At 34.4% G+C, this 18767-nt stretch overlaps 1 protein-coding gene across 3 annotated transcripts in view; it reads left to right on the top strand.

Annotated features, from left to right (window-relative positions):
* Window positions 1-18767, top strand: part of IMMP2L (inner mitochondrial membrane peptidase subunit 2) — a 408104-nt gene that overhangs the window by 14958 nt on the left and 374379 nt on the right. For all 3 annotated transcript variants that reach the window (XM_058804979.1, XM_058804980.1, XM_058804981.1), the window contains exon 3: window positions 1242-1345. In XM_058804979.1, the coding sequence (XP_058660962.1) occupies window positions 1242-1345 (104 nt within the window). The remainder of the gene's footprint in view (window positions 1-1241; window positions 1346-18767) is intronic.

The following is an 18767-nucleotide window of genomic DNA, read 5'->3' as shown; positions in this document are numbered from 1 at the left end:
CTGTAATTTTGTTTGAAGACCCTGAAAAAGCTTTCTGAGAAATAAATAAAACTTCAGTCTGGAATACTCTTAAATAATTTCTGTCTAGTAAAATGAGTCTCTGTTTTAAAGTAAACCTTGCAAAAATAAATGAAGACAGTATTGTGATGGGCTTCTTCCTCGGCCCTTTCCCAAGAGTTAACTCAGAGGCAGCATTGATCAGGTACACCGGTTTTGTATCATATCACACAAAATAATTTTGGGGGATTTGATGTGCCTCCTAATTATGCATTAATTACTTGGCTATTTTGATTCATGCCCTTTTGTGTCCTGTTATGGAAGGCCCACATTTGTTGCCAGCGTCAGTGTGCGCTGTAGATACAGGGCTTGTTTTTCCCCTTTGCAAAGGATGCTGAGATTACTATTGCTACAAGTCCATTTTTCATTTTTAGTGCATTATGCTTTTATAAATAGTAACATACCTGCAAAAAGCTTGGGTGTTTTTTGTTGGTTTTTTTTTTTTTTTTTTTTTTTTTTTTTTTTTTTTTTTTTTTTTGCTTTTTTTTCCCCTGGGAATTAGTGTACTTGGTTCTCCTTTGATTTTAATCTTAAATGATAAGGAGCAACAGCAATCCCTTCTTTTCATCAGGTTTGCTGGAAGTATGTAGGGGGATAGAATATAAGAAAATAAAGGTAGTATAGAAAGTAATCTTACCCCTAAGGAGTTGCAGCTGGGCTAATTATTAAAGATTAGGAGCAGGCCTGACTTTCACAGGCCACAGTTGTCACCAATAAAAAGAAGAGTGTTATAAAAGAGTGGATGGGTTGGTTGAGGGGAGCTGGAGTCAGTTGGCTGGTGTAAGAAGAAGGAAGAGTCCGTGCTTAGAGGAGCTGCCTATGAGAAGCATCAAGGAGGTATGAAACTCTTGCAATAAGGAGAACAACAATATGGAACCTTTGCAATATAATGACAACATAAGTATGTATCCTATGTAATCTGATTTGCATGCAGTAGTGCATTAAAAGATGTGAACTAGAGTTTGTCATAAATTAATTATCTTTAACGTGTCACTTAATAAAGAAGTGTATTTCAAATGTATTTCCTGTAATAGAACATGTTCTTGGCCTCTTATGGTGAGTATTGGTATGTTTTTTTACCAATTTTAATGTGTTTTACCTGTTGATGGAAAGGTAATTAGGGGGAAGATTGAAAAAGAAAATGTATATCTAAATGTAGGTCTGTTTTTCTTCCCTTCTCTCAGCCTTCTTTGAATCCTGGGGGAAGACAAGCATCTGATGTAGTACTCTTGAACCACTGGAGCATTAGAAATTATGATGTACAACGTGGGGACATTGTGTCACTGGTGTAAGTAATTTTGCATACATTTCAATATATGCTTATGTAGATGTTGAACTATCAGTGTTTTGTCTACAATAACGTAGGTATATACATGAGCAAGGAACCTAACATTTTAAATAATGCATTATTGTTACTTTTATTGTCTGTTTTCAAAACTCAGATGTTCAAAGAATGCATTACCAGGTTTTTACTTGAAAGGAATGCAATGCAAGGTATCATGTGATACAGCATGTATGTGTACCAAAACTGCCAAGACCAAAGAGTTGTGAGATGGAAAATAGATAAAACATTATGTGGCCTAAAGGAGTATAGTTTGAGTTGCTTGGCTATATACTTATGAGAAAAAAAATGCCTTATTGACTAGTACTGGATGTTTTTCTTCCTGGTGAATATGTCTACTGAATAAAATTTTAGATAAGACCTCAAGGATTCACCCAGCTCCATAAGGACAAATGGAGCAAAAGACAGAATTCTACATTTAAAATTGGGAGGTCTATGTATCAAGACAAAAGGTGGCAGTGTTTCACTGTTCAAAATACTCAAGACTAACAGGACAGAAACTCCATTTCAGCCTTAATATAATATAGAAATAGAATGTCAAAGTCCTCATAACTGGTGCAGGGATATAATACATACTCATATTATATGCTTGGAGAGTTTAAGCTTAAGGTTTTAGTTTTGTAAGTGAAATGCACAACATGGAAATTGTAACAAAAATGTCTTTGGAAGCCATATTATCTAACTGCCTTTTTGTCATATATCTTTTCTAATTGTCCCATTTTTTTGCTTTCCTCTTCGCTGTAGTGGTAATTTGTAAGACAATTTTCTTCTTTTGCTAGATATTTAAAATTTGCACTGTGATCTGTCTCATTTTCTGTCATGTAAAATTTTCTGTAAATAGTCTAGCTGCAAATATGAATTTATTCATATTTGCTGGAGATAATATTGCAAAAGGGCTTCAATTTCAGGTCACTCAATGGATGCTGTAAAATGATGTGATTCTGCCTGTGTGTGCATCCCTCTGCCCAAGTCATGCTCTGGTGATTGTTTAAAAGAATCAGGATAACTGATTAGTAATTAATAGACTAAACAGAAAATGAGCACATTGTCTGATCAGAAAACAAAATTAATAGTTTCATCCTTATTATACTCCTTGAACGTTTGTAATTTTGTCTGAGCCATCTGCATTGGTTATTTTCACTTTGCTGTATGTTTGAGCAGGATAACTAGTATTTTAGATGCAGTGGAGATTTTTCTATGTTTGGAAGCTTTTCCCTAATCTTGGTAGAGTTTATGTAGACCCACATAGAAGAAGTTGTATTTATGCACTTTATGGAAGCTTTTCTTAGTCTTTGGGAAGTCCTGTGGATAATCAGATGAGAGCATTCCCAAAGCATTTTAAGATCAATACAAAGGAAGTTAAACAATGTAAAAATAATTTATTGGATAGTTTTAGTATAAAATATCATTAAATGTTTACATTTTCAGTAACAACTTTTAAGTACCTCATGATATGGGTTTGTTAGAAGTTTTGGCCTGCTTCCTTATTGTATTGTTAAGTTTTTAATTGTGTGGTAAAGTCTTGCAGGATATAGTATCTGGATGTGATTTTGTACCTGTCAGTTTTAGAGAATTTTGCTGTACAGTGCTTCTGTTGTGTAAATGAGTTAATACTTTTAATATTTTTCATTTTGGTTTTTTACTTATTATTTCTATAACTCACATATATCCATGGATTTTACTCGCTGGTCGTCAGATCCTGATTTAGGTAAGCCATGAACAGGGAAGGCAGATGTCCTATCAGGTTCTCCTTTACTGATCCTCTCAGAAATTCAGTTGAGAAAATATTGTTTTGACTGAGATATGCAAAACAAAGGCTTACATATTCATTTGCCTCTTTGTTGGCTGCTTGACATTTGTCCACTGTCTCCTCTTTGCCCAAGTTGTAGTAGAAGATATTTTAGAGGTTCTGCAAGGGTGGTCATTTGTAGAACAGGAGCTGAGGTAAAATATGATTTCATGGCAGCATGACCAGGGCCATTCAAACTCCTCTCTTTGCTCCAAGTTTTGCCTGTTGACCTTCTACTTACAGTGGACTTTTGCTAGCTGGGATCTCAACAATCTCTTTAGGAATTGTGGTAGAAACAGCAGCCATCCAGAATGACATGGTATCTCTGGTATGAAGAGAGCAAAGAGTGGTCCTGGATGCCCCAGAAGAGAATCAGTGAGCCTGTGGTCATGATTCTGATACTGCTTGTAGATCCGAAAGCTTTTCCTCTATTGTCCGATCTAGTTCTTGATAAACACACGTGTATATATATATATATATATATATACACATTTATTTTATTACTTTGATTGCAAATGAGCACCCAAGTACTCAAGTATGTGGTGATGTTTATACCTAGTAAAGGTACTGAATGAAGACTGCATGTCTCTCTGTCATCTTGGTCTCTTTATCTGATGTAGGTGAACCACTCATTTCAATCATAGCTGTCATAGCTTAACCACTGTATGCGCACATGTTTTAGACAGAATATTTACAACAACGTTAGTCTTTAAAAATATTAAATTAGAGTCAGGTAAAACCAATGGAGATAATAAGTTGGTAGCAAAAAATTATTTCTTTAATTGCAGTATATTATTTTACAGATAGTTATATCTTACTTCAGCCTTTAGAATATTTTTTCCCTTTAGTTTGAACTCATTTTTATTGATACCAGAATTAGGAGAGCTCAATGCAACATGCTGTAACTTTTGAACTCACAATTTTAAGTTCATTCAGAACTGAGGAAAATGTTATCATCCTTAACTTGATCACTTGCTACATGCCTAATTTAGGTAGTGCTGTATTACTGGGACTTAACACATTGAAAATCAAAACAGGAATAATTTTTAAATAAATGAAGTAATTTCAGGTATTCTGTGTTTCAGATTACTGCCTTTCCATCTCTTAAATGGATTTAAAAAAAATTAAAAAATGTGTTATATTTTTAGTTTGGAAAATGCATTTATTTGTCTTTGAAGAGGAAAAATAGTCATGTAGCACATGACGTCATCTTTCAAAGACAAATGCTTGCTTTTGCCAGGCAGACCTTGATTTTTCAGTAAGTTTTGTGTTGAAACAAGCATCTACTTTGTAAGAGCTCAGTTGAGGTAGATCTCAACGGTTGTGTAGAACTTTATTAGCTATTGCAGAATGAGTTATAAGACACGTAGTGTTCTCTCAGCTGGTCTCACTCTGTAACGTTTGAGTGCCAGCAGCATTGTAGCTGGAGCTGTTTGTATCACAGTGCGGGGTGTACAGCTCATGCATTTCCCTGGGAATACATGCTGCAGCTGCACTTCCCAGCACTTAGAGATACTGCTCTTCTACTGCGGATTAAGGGATATTTTTGCCAATGTTACCTGTATGTAATTTGTTTTTTACTGTGTGCAAATGCAGGCATTGCTATAAAAAGGTGTTCCCAAAGAGTGATTTTTAGGTCTAGAATTCATTTTGGTTGCCTATATGGAAACCCTCCCGTCCTGATTGTACAATCATACCATCTTTTTATTCCAAAATTCCTGTCTTAATGTAGGAAACGTTCGTGCTTAAATTTTCAAATGATGAAATCTTAAAGTTGTAAATATTCACAGACATTAATTTTAACCTTGAGGTCAAAAATTAGAGGTTAATTTGAAGGTTGTGCTATGTCTGTAATAGAGAGAACACCTTCTGCAATGTTTGACTGAGAGCAGGAGCTTACTTGCTGAATAGGTTGCCAGGTGTCCCTCCATTGCTAATTTAGAATGTGTTCTTATGTGTCAAATAAAAATAGCTATGCTAAATTAATCTGAGGGAGAAGAAAAGGGAACCATGCTGTTTGTTCTGTATATCCTGAATGGTAACATGCTTTTAAAATTATGAACTATAATAGCTAAATGGGCAGTATGTTTAAAAACATGTTTTTAAAGGTCAGCTACAAAAATAAGGAAATAAGTGTTGTATATTTTGTCAGCTCCTTTTGAGTTCTCATACAGGAGCATAACTTAAATACAAACCCAACTTTCTACATAGAAAATTCCTTGACATAAAAAAAAAAAAAAGCCAAATCATGCTTTTTGTCTTCTATCCTTCGTATCCTTGTGAGGGATATTAAGTGGCTTCCGTCACTTCTTCATCTGAGCCTAAGATTACTTGGACCTTTCCATAAACTCCTTTATTTTGGGCAAACTGCTAAGCATTTATTTGAGCTTGATCTTTGAAAAATCCAGTGCAGATAACCATTCTGGAGGAAGAATCAAAGTACTGCACTTAAGGTTGTTTCTGCTGCTGTGTCCCTCACTGGTGTCTGTTCAGAAATGAGAACTGGAAAAGATAATTGCAGTTGATTTTATGTGATGGTTCAACAAGTTTCAGCCTACACATGCAAATCTGAATAATGCAATTTTTGAAGGAATATAATCTTGTTTAGTTGATGAAAACAAGAGAGTTCTCAAATTGTGCAAACTGAATATATGCTATTCATAGAAGATCACTAATTGGAATTTCATTATTGCGACTAGCTTAGTAAAATAAATATCAGTAAGAAGGTACTTACTGAAGGAACTCCCTTGAATTTGAATTAGTTGTAATTATGAAATGATTTTCTACTAAATTCTGGTAGATATAATGTGAATGGATATCTAATGGTTCTTGCATTATGTTTAAAAAAGCTTCTTTCTGACTGAAATACTGGACGAACTTTTACAAATACCTCTGCTTGGCCTTCTTAAGTCTTCCAATTTCTGTTCTATTTTTGTTTGTACTTAGGTCTCTGTATCAAGTCATCTGTCTTCTGGCAGGTAGGACACTGCAAAAGAGGTTGTGCTGACACAGACGCTAAATAATCACTTTAGTTTCTGTGCCTCAGTGACCTCAGAAAATCTTTTCCTATTCTGTTCTTTTAGCTGGGAAAAAACCAAACAAAACCTCTCATGTCTTTTCTTGATAAAAATCAAATATGTAGTTTTACTTTATTATCCGTGTTACGATCTATTCCTAGTGTGCGTATCATACTATATATAAGTGTGTTAATGCTGTTGGTGGAAGAAAGCCTTGTGTGTTCTATTTATAAAGCAAAATCCTTTTTCTAATGAGACTTTTCAGATACTGTACATGATTCTTGGTTGTATTATGAAGTGCTCAGGAGGAGTTTAATAGGCAGTGATTGCATTACTGTGGAAAATGAGCAGTTGAGGAGGAAAGAAGTTGTTGCAGTTGAAGTTAGGGTTGTTATACTTAAAGTCTATGAATATGATAGGAAGTTGACAAGACTTGACTGCAAGAATCACTGCTGGAAAGAGCCTGGCTAGACTCTTTAGGCCAAAAAGTCACATAAATTAATTATGTTATAGCTTACAGTGATTAAATTGAAAGTTGGGGATTTAAAAATAACAATATCCATTTTTAAAAAGAGGAAGTCAGATGGCCTTTGCTGTTTGTGGAAGAGGCGTCAGTTGATTGATTGAGAAGACCACTGTAGTATTGTAAGTGGTGCTGTGTAAACTTTGTATTCTGGTTGATTTTGATTTTATTGGCCTTTATATCGAATTAAGTACCTTGCTATTGAATTAAGAAACAAATTGCTTGCTGAACATTTATTAGAGTATCTATTAGAATACTACATTGCAATACTACATTTTACTGAATCCACTTCACTGATTACCAAGTTACTTTAGGTTTTGGGCTAGGTTTGTTTGTTAGTTTTACATTTTCTTGCATATAATTTGGTCTTTGTGTTTAATGTAAAATGCAGCATTCAGAGACTTGACAAAAATAATTAAAGTCAGATGCACAGTCTGTGGTATTGTCTCAGTTTGAAAAGGACAGTTGTCTGCTAAGGAAGGCAGGAGCCTCCCCTGAAATGGAAAATGTAAACCTTCTTTCTCTGAATTGTTATAAATTTGAAATTAAGCTAGATTGGGATATAAATAAGAAAAACAGGTTAATTTGTAGTTACACACAAATATATGTCTGATTCTTTGGCAAGTGAGAAAGATGTGAAAAAAAAATCGTTGTGATCTTCAAATTCTAGGATGATCAGGTGTTAATAGCTAATTGTTACATAAGGAGGGCTTATGTTCTGCTGTTGGAGGAGTCTTAACAGTAATTGTTAATCTCAAAATTAACTGACTAATTCAATTTAATTAATTTTACTTCACCTTTTAGTGATCAGGCAAATGAAGAGAAAAAAACTATTTTATCAAATGACATAATTTTTACCTTTTCAATAAAAATTTTAAAAGGTGGAAAAGTAGAATAGATTTTTATACTCTTTAAGATGATGAGCAGTCACAGTATGTTGGAGGTCCTGGGTCTAAGTGGACAGCTGCTTGGAATGTTGCAGTAATTGCAGTGGTGATTTGGTTGGTTGGAAAGCTGTCTGATCCTGTAACTCTGCCTTACAATCGGATGGCTGACTGTTCTGTGACGGTCGTGTTGAGCAAAAGGAAAAATGTCATTTTAATATATATATATAAAAATGGTTTAGAAAAATGTCACTTATACCTTTTGAAATAGCTATAATTTAGATGCTAGGAATATGATTTCCTGTAGCAGAATCTGCTGTCATGTATGTACAGAAAGGTATATGTTTCCTAAATATTTTTTCCTTGAATCTGAAGAAACTTTGACAACTCTTGTAGGAAAATATTTGATACCTTTTTTTCTCTGTACATTTCCAACTGCTGCAAAGTAATTGCTGGTTATTTATGACTGGCATTGCTTGTAGGTACTTGGAACTAGGAAAGGTTTTACAAGTCAGTGAAATAAGCTACACAATCTCATTGCTGGAAGTGGCAGGCAATAAGATTGTTCAGCAACTAATGTGAAATTCCAGTGCTTATTCTCTGCAGGGTATTCAGATTAGACACCACCTCCTTATGTAAATTCCGGCTGAAAATCTGTCATGATATAGGATAAAAAAAATAATGGCTATTCACATGGTTTTTCTTGCACTTTAGCTCAAGTCTGTTCTGTTTTTGATTATGATAAATATAGATGGACCATAATTTTAAAATATATGCTCTGAATACATATTCTGTTTAATTTGATGATCAGATACCTTGACACTATAGAGGAGTGTTAAACTGGTACTTTGAAAGTAATTTCCTTCCCTTGAAAGTGAAGACAACATTTCAACTGGTACTTAGAGAAGATAACAAATGTTATGTTTCACTGCACTTATGAAGTGCTGAATTTGTGAGATGCTAGATTCTCTTTAAGATGAACTCACTATTTTAAGTGTTTGCCTTTCATAATTTTTTACTTGAATTGTGAACAGTACAAATTTTGGACCTAAAGATGCTATATCATCAATTATGAAGAAATTGTTGTATACCTATGAGGAGATGGAGTAATAGATCTTATTTTTTCCTAGAATAACTCTGGAAATCAGCTTGCTCTCTCTTTTCCATGTGAAACCATTATCTTTCAAAGAGATCCAGTTCCTTGGCATCAAGGCTTTTATATTCCAATGCTAAGTTCTGCTATCTGCAGTAGTATAAAAGCTATAACAGAGAAATATGTGTAGGATGTTACAGTATGATTCAGCAGTTCTTGAGTCCTAGAATACAATAATTTTTCTTAAGATATAAAGCCTGATTATTTATATTATACATTCTGGATGTAAGCAATTAACTAAATTAAATTGGTTCTTCTTATGCAAAAAGATACCTAAATGCATTTTATCCTCTTTTTTTTTTTTTTTTGTTTTGGCAGTTAGCCTGTTTTCATTTTGTGTACAATTTAGGAAATACTGAGGTGGTATTTTGTTTTACAGGATATTTCAGACTTTGTGTTCTTGGACAAATTATTGCCACAGCTGACTTGGTATATTTCAGTAATAACTTCCCTTAAGCCAGTTTAGTCAGTTGTATTATAAGCAGCCATAAATATTAACTACAGAATATTTCTTCTAGGAATCTTTCAATTAACTACACATATGCTGAAAAAGTGAATTTTGCTTACACATGAAAAATATTTATTTCCTATCTAATTGGTGAAGTTAGAAGAAAAAACATGAGTCTTGACCTGTGCTGAGTATATTGTGGACATGAATATTTTTGCATGTAATAAGCAGTCTTGGCCTTGTTTTTGGTTTTTTCAACCTGTTAGCAAAGGTAAAGGCAAGGGAATGGCAAATTATCAGGTTTAAAATGATAATTAACCTTATAATCACTGTATTTTCTAGGGAAATTATATTGATGAAAGTAACATTAGTTTTTTATGGGCAATCAGCTGTTCCTGAAAAGCAGAATTGAACAGCATTTAGCTTTAAAAATAAGCATTTGTATTTGTATTTGGGACTTATCATTATTGCCAACCGTCTATCTGATGATTAGCTACAGAGAAAAGTCCTCAGAGATGCACAGTAGAAGGATGTGACAGGGGCTGCAATTGCAGAAAGGGGCATTCTGACTATACATATGGGGAAGAAAAAAAGAAGGATTAGAATCACCTCATAGCCAGAGAGGCTATGAAGCCTCCAGCCTTAATTGAAACTGGACTGGCAAAACCCAAACATCCTCATCTTCCTTTCCAGTTGCATCTGTTTTGCTTATAAGCTGAAGTAGATAACTTCCAGAGGTCCTTTCCAAGCTGAATGATTCTGTTTTGTTTACATCAAATGGAATTTCAGTAATGGAAGTTTTAAAATGTGAGCCATAATAGCTATACACTATCACGGTTTACATTACTAATAAATTCATGTTTACAATAAGCATTATGATATTTTAAATTTGTTTTATAGCATGGAAGTGGAGTTTCTAAAAACCTCTTTTTCTGTGTATGTGGTTGTGATATTTGTCTTAAAACTGCTTCTACAAGACCCAGCCATGCATTGAAAACCTGTTTTGTTAATAGCTGAACCATACAGAGAATGGTCAGATTGCATTTAGGTTTTATAACTAGATTGTAAATCCTCTGAAGGAGAAACAATGAGTAGGTTTAGGCAGATGTGTGTGGTGCAACAATCAGTGGGGTGGGAAGGCTGCAAGCAGACATCTGAAAACTGGGATGTGTTTGATGTACTATAGTAAAGGGAAATGGTTTGACAATATATGAGGGCATGGTTCCCAAGTGAGAAGTGGAGCCTTGCTAAAGTACACAAGCAGTTGTTTGCTCACTTGTTAAATTTTCAATGAAGTCTGACTGGATTCATTCATAAAGGACTGAAAATCAGAGAAAAATGTGTCAGTAATAAAGTATAAAAGGCAACTAAAATGAAGGCAAAAAAGTTGATTTGATAGAACACTGGAAGCGAAGACAGGGGTTACCTACAAATTTTCATGTCATGTCTGTAATTTAATGACTTTATGTAGGAAGAATTGACAAATATCTTTGTCATTTATTTCATAAATAGACCTTAAATTGATTTGAACTTGACCTGTGTCTTCTGCCAATATGGAGAAGAACACTCTAGCCAGCCTATTCTCTTGCCACTCAGCTCTGATTTTCCCTGCTATTTTAGGTGTCTTTTTTGCTGCTACCTTTGTGAAATGTAAAAAATTAGTATATAAAGAAAATTTTGGACTAGGGAAGGGAAAAGGCATGAGTAAAAACTTAAAATTATTGCTCTCATAAACTCATCATCCATTATGTCATTTAGAGTTTCAGTAATTAAAAGTGTATATCTTAAGGCAAAAAAGAGACAGCTAGTGAGCACATTTCTTGTGTTATGTGTTGTTTTATATGTTTGCTTTAAGGGATAAATTAGTGGCATTCTCAGAACAATAACTTTGATGTTTCCAGAACTAGGGCAAGTGTAGTGACAGAAGTGTGGTCTTGCCATATAAAGGAAGTATGTTGTCAGCAAGCAAAGGATAATAGCATCCTGTACACCCAGAAGGCCTGCTGTGATGTTTGCGTCTGCATAAGATCCCCTTCGCCCTCAGAACAGGCTATTTTTAAACTGGTGCTGAGTTTGACCTTAGTGAAGAAATACTGTTGTAACATTTCTAAATGCGTGTTCATGCACAGCGTGTCCCTCAGTCATCTAGGACGCTGATGATAGTATTTTTTTCACAAAAAACTTGTTTTAGTTTCTACTTTACTTGAGTTCAAAGGCTTACCTGTTTAACATTACCAGGGAAAGCCTGATTACAAATTATTTCCTGTATCCTTAATTGATATAGCTTACCTGAATCCATAGACAGAATTGGAGATTTAAATTCATTGTTCCATGCAGCTTATGATGAGGTGGTGTCACATTTCTGATTAAAATAGAAATAGCTTCCATAGACTCTCTTGTTAACTACGTTTTCTTCACTGTGAATGGTGATGTCATTGCAAAACTTGTGAAGAATATGAATTGTTCCAGGCCCATACTACTACTACTTGATAGGAACAGCATGCACACCTTTGATAAGTGAAGGAGAATGTTGATGTAGTTGACATACGTTTATTGCAACATCTTTTAAATACCTTGAGATGCCAGGAAATTTTAAGAACATTCTTTCTTGGGCCTTCTAAGACCCTTATGTTATTGCATGATATCTAGAGACAGGTTTGAAAACTGACAGTGATGGGAAAGTGCAATATTGGAGTGATTCCTTACTGGGAGAAATTGCTAATGTGAGTATGTGTTAACTAACATTAAGTTAAGCCTGACATAGCAAAACCAAGGTCTTAATGTATCTGAACCCAAATTTAGCAGAAAAAAGTGAATCTTAATTTCTGAAACTGTTTCTAGACGCTTCCTTAGTTTTTATAATTGAAACAGGTAAGCATGTTCATATAGAATATTTTCTACTCCTTATTTCCCTCTTTGCCTGTCCTTTTTTGAGACATTATAACAGTGATTATCTTTGAGAGAGTTTTGAGTAGCTGGCCTTCCAATTTTCCTTTTTTTCAGATCTCTTTTGTAATCCTGTGGCCATTTTTGGTATTAAAAAGTCTACAGGGTTTGTAAGTGTATAAAGTAGGTTGGGATTTATATAAGTATTTACATTAAGTCTGTGAGACTGCAGCTTTGGAGCTGTTGTCTCTCACTCTTCTAAAGTCTGCTGCTGTTTTTTCAGCTAATTCTAAATTACACTTTTCTCCTTTAAAATATGTGAAAGTTTTTTTGTGCGTGTTTGCTATGTATGTTTTAACCAGCTGTTACCTGAGGTTTGTGAACAGGTATAGCATACTGTAACTCTAATAGATCTATGATTGAATTGATAGATTTGAAAATACTTTGAAAAGATTGCAAAGACTCTTAGCACTTGTATCTCACATTTCAACGGTGTAACTATATGTGAGATGAGACAGCTCAGCAAGGTTTTCCAGTTCACAAGATTTGCTAATACAGCATCAGTTAACCACCAAGGGAAATTTACATTTGAAGGGACTCTTCAAGTCCTGATTTGTAAAAGCCCTCCTGGACTATTCTAGAAATTTCTGCTAGCAACTGCATTTAGTTCTTCTGTGCGGCTTGTTTCAATTCCTGCGTGTAGCTGTATGTACTATTTGCTGAAGCTCACGAGGTGTGACATGGCAGCAACAAGTGCATTCTCTAGGTGGCTGCAGGAGGGCTGGCAAACGGGTTAGCTCCTGGTATACAGAGAACAGGAACAGAGCATTTGCTCTTTTTAGCACAGAGAATTACTTCAGGCTAGAAGAAATCAATCTTGGTATATCTAATCTACCAGTTATACTCCTGCTTCATAATATATTAATAGTAATATGACTGCTACTGGAATGGGCTGAGTAAAGGTTTTATTATTTTACTGTTTTTTCTTTGTCTCATACTTGCAGTTGATAAAGTGAACAAATAAAACACATCAATACTGCTTTTATCATGAGCTTCATCTGCAGGAAGCTAGAAGTTGTACAGTATTTAATGATATCTCATGAAGAACCCTTTTGAACACAACAGGGTTATGATGGCTGTATTCATATATTGCTGATTGGTGTCCCATGTGTTGTCTAAGAATAAACCGATTTGGAGATTGTTATGGAAATTTGATCCAATTACAAAAGGCACGCTAACATGGACTCATATGACTAGCTGATATTCAAAATGATCTTTGACTTAGGAAGAAAATAAATCACACTCAGAATTTGAGAACTATTATAGCAAAAATGTCAACAAATATGAATTGGTGAGATTATATTTTTAAAAAGTATCTCTGATGGACAAACTGGCAAATAAGCATCTTGCATAATAATTCAATAATTATTATGTGTATGTAATACTAGTAGAACAATCTCATATTACATGATTCATTTGGGAAGTATCCTGACACACAAGAGGTCAGATTTTGAACCAGCTGGCATGCAGTAGCGGAATGACTGCAGCATATTACTCATACACCCCGCAAAAGTTCTTAAATGCGTATGTTCTTTATTAAAATCAGTAATTTTTCCTTTCCCCCAGTGACCTGGAACAAAAGCAATGGTTGGTGCTGCTGGGAGCCCAGAATCTGAAAGGATTTGTAATTCCTTAGGGTGAATGATGTTTGCATTGCCTGTGAGAAGAGAGAATGTAATCCCCATTTTGCTCTTGCAAGTCCAGAATATATTGATAACTTTTTCTCCTTAGGATCCAAATCCAATATATATTTTAAAACAGTTCAGAAAATCCGAAGCTTAGAGCAAGAGGGAAAATTTTAAATGGATGTATTTTACACCTTATTAAAAAACCAAATATATAATATTGTATTTACGTTCTTCTAATATATTAATTTATGGATGTGTTTATGGTCTATATAAATGTTTTAGATCCTAGAGTGACACTATTTTTTTTGAAAATAAAATCCATGTTCATCAGTTTGTGTGTGGAGTGTGCATGCAGCAGTTGAAGGTCCTCTCTCTAGAATGGTAATCCTCTAGTTGGATATGAGGATAATTCACTATTTTAGTCATGTATATGATGAATCCATGTAGGGATTTGTTCTATTTAGGATCCATTAAAAAAAACCCCAAAAAAATAATTCTGACCTGTGTATTCTTGCCCATGGCAGAATGGATGGTCACGTTGGACTGTGTGACCTTTCAAGGTCTCCTTCAACCCAACCCATTGCATGGCAATAAGATCCCTTCCTGAAGTTTTCTTGCTGGTTTTGGGTTGTTATATTCAGGTTCATACTAATAAGGTGAAAGGAATTTTTACCACTTTAGCTAATGTAACTGGTATTTATATGGAAGTTACATGCTTAAGAAACACATTTAGGTTTGTCTTTAGGGGTTTTGATGCTTAGATTGTTATCTGTATCCAAGGTCAGGCCCAAGCCATAGATAATGTGCTACTGAAAAATGAACTGTTTTGCATCCCCCACTTCATTTGGGATGTCAGTCATGCCTCTTTCAACCAGTTGTGATAAATACATTCAGAGACATCAGAGAGTAAACAAGGAAGATGAGAACAGGCCTTGATGAGGGTGAAGTTATATTATTGACTGTTCTTCTGTTGATCCTTGCTGCCCTTCGGTGGAGTGTCTATTCAGTAGCAATTGTAGAGAGTTAATTGTGACAACTTTATTTTACTTCTTGTTTGTTTTGCTTTATCATTGCAGACTTCCTTAAACAGATTACAACAGACTAGTTCACCTGTTAAAGTTTGGCCAGTGAGCAAGCCTGTTTCCATCCTTCAGAGCATCTTATGTCTTGTTTGTGTTTCAGAAGTCTCTAATGAAGGCTTAAGGATGAAGCCTCTAACATTATTTTACTCTTATTTATATTCTGTCATGCCTAGGATGCTGATTTTGGACAAAAGCATCATTATTCAAGAAACTCTACATAGATTTCTTTGTCGCCTCAAGGGGGGTTTCTGCATTAAACCTACTCCAATTATCTCTATTGTTATAATAGTCAGATATCATAAATCAAGCCTACTCACCAGAATTTCTCTCTAGTCAGTGAAGAAAAACGAGCACTTACAGAAATGAGTTTTTATCAATTGTCCTTAGACATTTTATGTTACATGATGGGCCAAATAAATGATATGTAATCTAATTAGAATAAAAACACATTTTTATATAAATTTTCCACTTTTGTCCCTAATCTAGGTGATTAAATAATAATGAAATTATTTTAGTATGTTTCACCATATAGTTTTAAGGATTATTTATGTGCAATTTACTACTGCCCAGAAAAAAGTATTTTCCATGTTATATCTTAAATTCCAGGGTGACATTTCTTACTTTTCACTGTACCTATTTGGACTCTCCTATTGGGAGACTGTGGTATCTGACCAACAAGGGGCTTCAGTTTTACTGTCAAACTGAACTGTCAATGGTTTTTCATCCTCTTGAGATCAAGCATCTATTAAATGAGCTGTAGGTGCAGATAACTAAATAATATTGGGGAGCTTCCATACTGTTCTTGTGTTTACAATGTTATTTTCTTTTTTTCTCTTCCTTCCTCTGTCTCTTAAACCACACAGAAGAAATAAGGTCATAATTTAATGAATGACCCCTTGGATCACAGATGCTGACAAAATGAAGCCTGAACATTTTAAATTGGCTAGCTGCTGTTATCCTAACAGAGCCCATTAAAGTCACACAAGAGAGCATAACTTATTATGTAGTGAAACTGTGACTTTTTCATGGTTTCTTTGTAAATGTGACAAAATTTATGGATGGCATTAGTGATACTAAGTTGACAGAATTAAAACCACTGTTTATGGACACAGTTCAGTAACTTGATTTAATTAGTTTCTCACTGCATTGATCTAAGAGGATTTTCAGGCAGTATTTTATGATGATGGTTTGGAAGAGAGTGCTGAAACTCTCACAGAAGTGAAGAATTAAAAGCAATATTTTCATTTAAATACATACATGTTTAGCTAATTACTTAATTACACTCTTGCACTTTGAAACAGTAGACAGTGTTTTGTATATGGGCTTCAGCCACTGTCCAGCCTGAAAATTCATCTTAAGCTAATGATTTACTGTGCTGAGATTGGCTCAGGTGGATAGAGCATGATGCTGATAACATCAGCATGGTGTGGGCCGCTCACTTAAATGTCCTTGTGGGTCCTTTCCAACTCAGAATATTCTGTAAATATAAGGCTGCTTACTGTAACTGTCTGACAAAGGAAACATTTACTTCACAATCTCTTTTCAAAACTGGCAAAAGAAGGTGAGTTGTCAGTTGGATTCCCTACCTGTGTGCCCTTCCCTTTGTAGTTCAACAGCATTGAGAGACATTGGATATGTTTCTTTCCATTAAATAGTACCTGAATGTCTACAGCATCTTTTTAAACAAATTCAAGGACTGTTGATCTATAAAAAGCTAAATATTACTTCCTCTACAACTTCCTGTGGCAACAAACAGCAAAAATTATCAGGTATTTTTTGCTCTTCTTTTGTTCTTCATCCAGGGAATGTCACAAATCCATACATCTGATTAGTAATTTTAACTATTAATTTCAGATTTAGCTGAAAATTGCGCCAGTGTTACAACTCTCAGTAGCTCTTTCTGTAAAATTCAGGATGGCTTGGATGGGAGTCTCAACACAGTCTTCAGAACATTGTTTATAAATGAAGAATCTCTTCAGATTGTATTTCTCAAAAATAAGAAATAGCAATTTATGTGAAAACTGTGTGTTTCTTTCTCATATTTCACCTTCCTTTGCATCAATATTGTAAAAAAAAAAAAGAAAAATCCTCAAAGATGATCTCTGTTTCAGTACTTTATGTACTGTAGGAAGGTATCCATGAGTCCTGACATTGTGTCTTCCATTATTAATATTACCTCAAAGCTATTACTAAGTTTGTATGTTAGTGATGTCAACATGCATATGAAGAAATATTTCTGGAACAGGAAAATGAATGCCATCACAATTTTTCTGTATATCCTTGACTATGTAGTGATGATAATCTTAAAATGACATATGTTTATTTAACTTTTAGTTATTTTTCTTTTGCCATGTTTTTCATATTGCTAACTTGTATCTATGAACTTCACTTGGATTGTGAAACTTGAGGCAATAAAAGAAAGCAGGGGGAAGATTCACGTAACTCCAAAATTAAACTTCACTTCTATATAATAGTGAGAAATATGCCTGTAGACAAATGCATTGGCTATATGTAGGTTTTTTTCATAATTTCAAATTCTGCTGTGAAACATCTAAGGTTACTATGAAATTCTCACAAAATATTTTTTCCCAAATGACAGAACAAAAATAAAAAACCCCACACCTGTGCTTTTTTTGTTTAATTTTTTAAATTTGTCATGCTAATACTTTTATTTGTTGTTGAGAAAAATGCTGCTTTGATACCTTTCTGATGTCTATTAAATTTAGTGGAAGCAGTAATGATTCTGGGAGGAGACCAAGGTGTATTGAAGAAAATGGTGGTTTTTAAAGTTAAGTAAACCTGGTTTTGTATTTTTTATTGCACAGTGGATTTCTCTTTTTACAGATACTGGTTTAACTTTAGAAATTCTCAGCCTCTCAAATATTTTCCTTTTACTGAAAAAATTGTCATGATAATAGTTAAGGCTGCTGAACAAGAGGAACAAAAATTTTGTTTTGCTAAATATACCCAACTGGCCAACACTGATGTACTCACTTCATTGCTTTCTACTTCAGTTGTAAAAATAACCCAACTTCCTTCTTTTAAAGGATTATTCTAGGGAACATTTGCTTTACAAAGAATAAAATATACTTGGTTTTACTACATTTGACAGAAGACATGCACAATTCTTATCCTGTATTTACTATGAAGTGATGTTCTTTCTTTATTACTAGGATTCAGAGATTATTTTCTTAGAGTGATATAAAAACCTATTCCTTAAGGAATGTCATGGTACATTTTAGAAATGCTTTCTTTTTATAATGTTCTTCATAGTAAAATAAGTAATGGAATCTCTACGGCATAATGGAAGGTGTATGGGAAGAACTGCTACAGCAATGAAAGCCAGTGAAGTTTGAGGGGATTATACAGTAAAACAAGGCTAATTTAAGAAAACACAGCTCTAATATTGCTGAATGTTTTTCCTTTCATACATTTTACAGAATGTTGATGTAGACAATAAAAGGGCACATTCATCAAAGTACTTAATTTAATTTAAACATCCCACACCCCCCTTCACCCCTTCACTCCTCAGCTCAGTTTAAACATACTCAGATTAAGTACTCAGATTTCACATGATGGTGAAGAAAAGAACCCGTAGGACATGTAAAATTTATGAGGAGTCTTGAGATTTCATTCATTATATTGACAATATGCGCAGCTTCTTTTCAAAATGGATTGGACCAAAAATAGGTGAACAGACGTGGTTGAAAGGCTTCTTCCTGTAGTGTGTGCTGAATTATGTGAGTTACTTCTGCTTATATGTTACCCTGGAGGACTGCTTAATGTGCTTGCTTATACAGAGCAGCAAATTTTTAGCTGTGGGCTGGTATCCATATTGAGCCGTAAATTTATAGTTGATCTATTGCTTTGTGGGCAGACCAGTCATACTCAGATGGAA

The sequence above is a fragment of the Ammospiza caudacuta genome, chromosome 5 (genome assembly GCF_027887145.1).
Source record: "Ammospiza caudacuta isolate bAmmCau1 chromosome 5, bAmmCau1.pri, whole genome shotgun sequence".
In the NCBI taxonomy this organism is placed as follows: domain Eukaryota; kingdom Metazoa; phylum Chordata; class Aves; order Passeriformes; family Passerellidae; genus Ammospiza; species Ammospiza caudacuta.
This window is presented reverse-complemented; position numbering and strand designations above follow the sequence as displayed.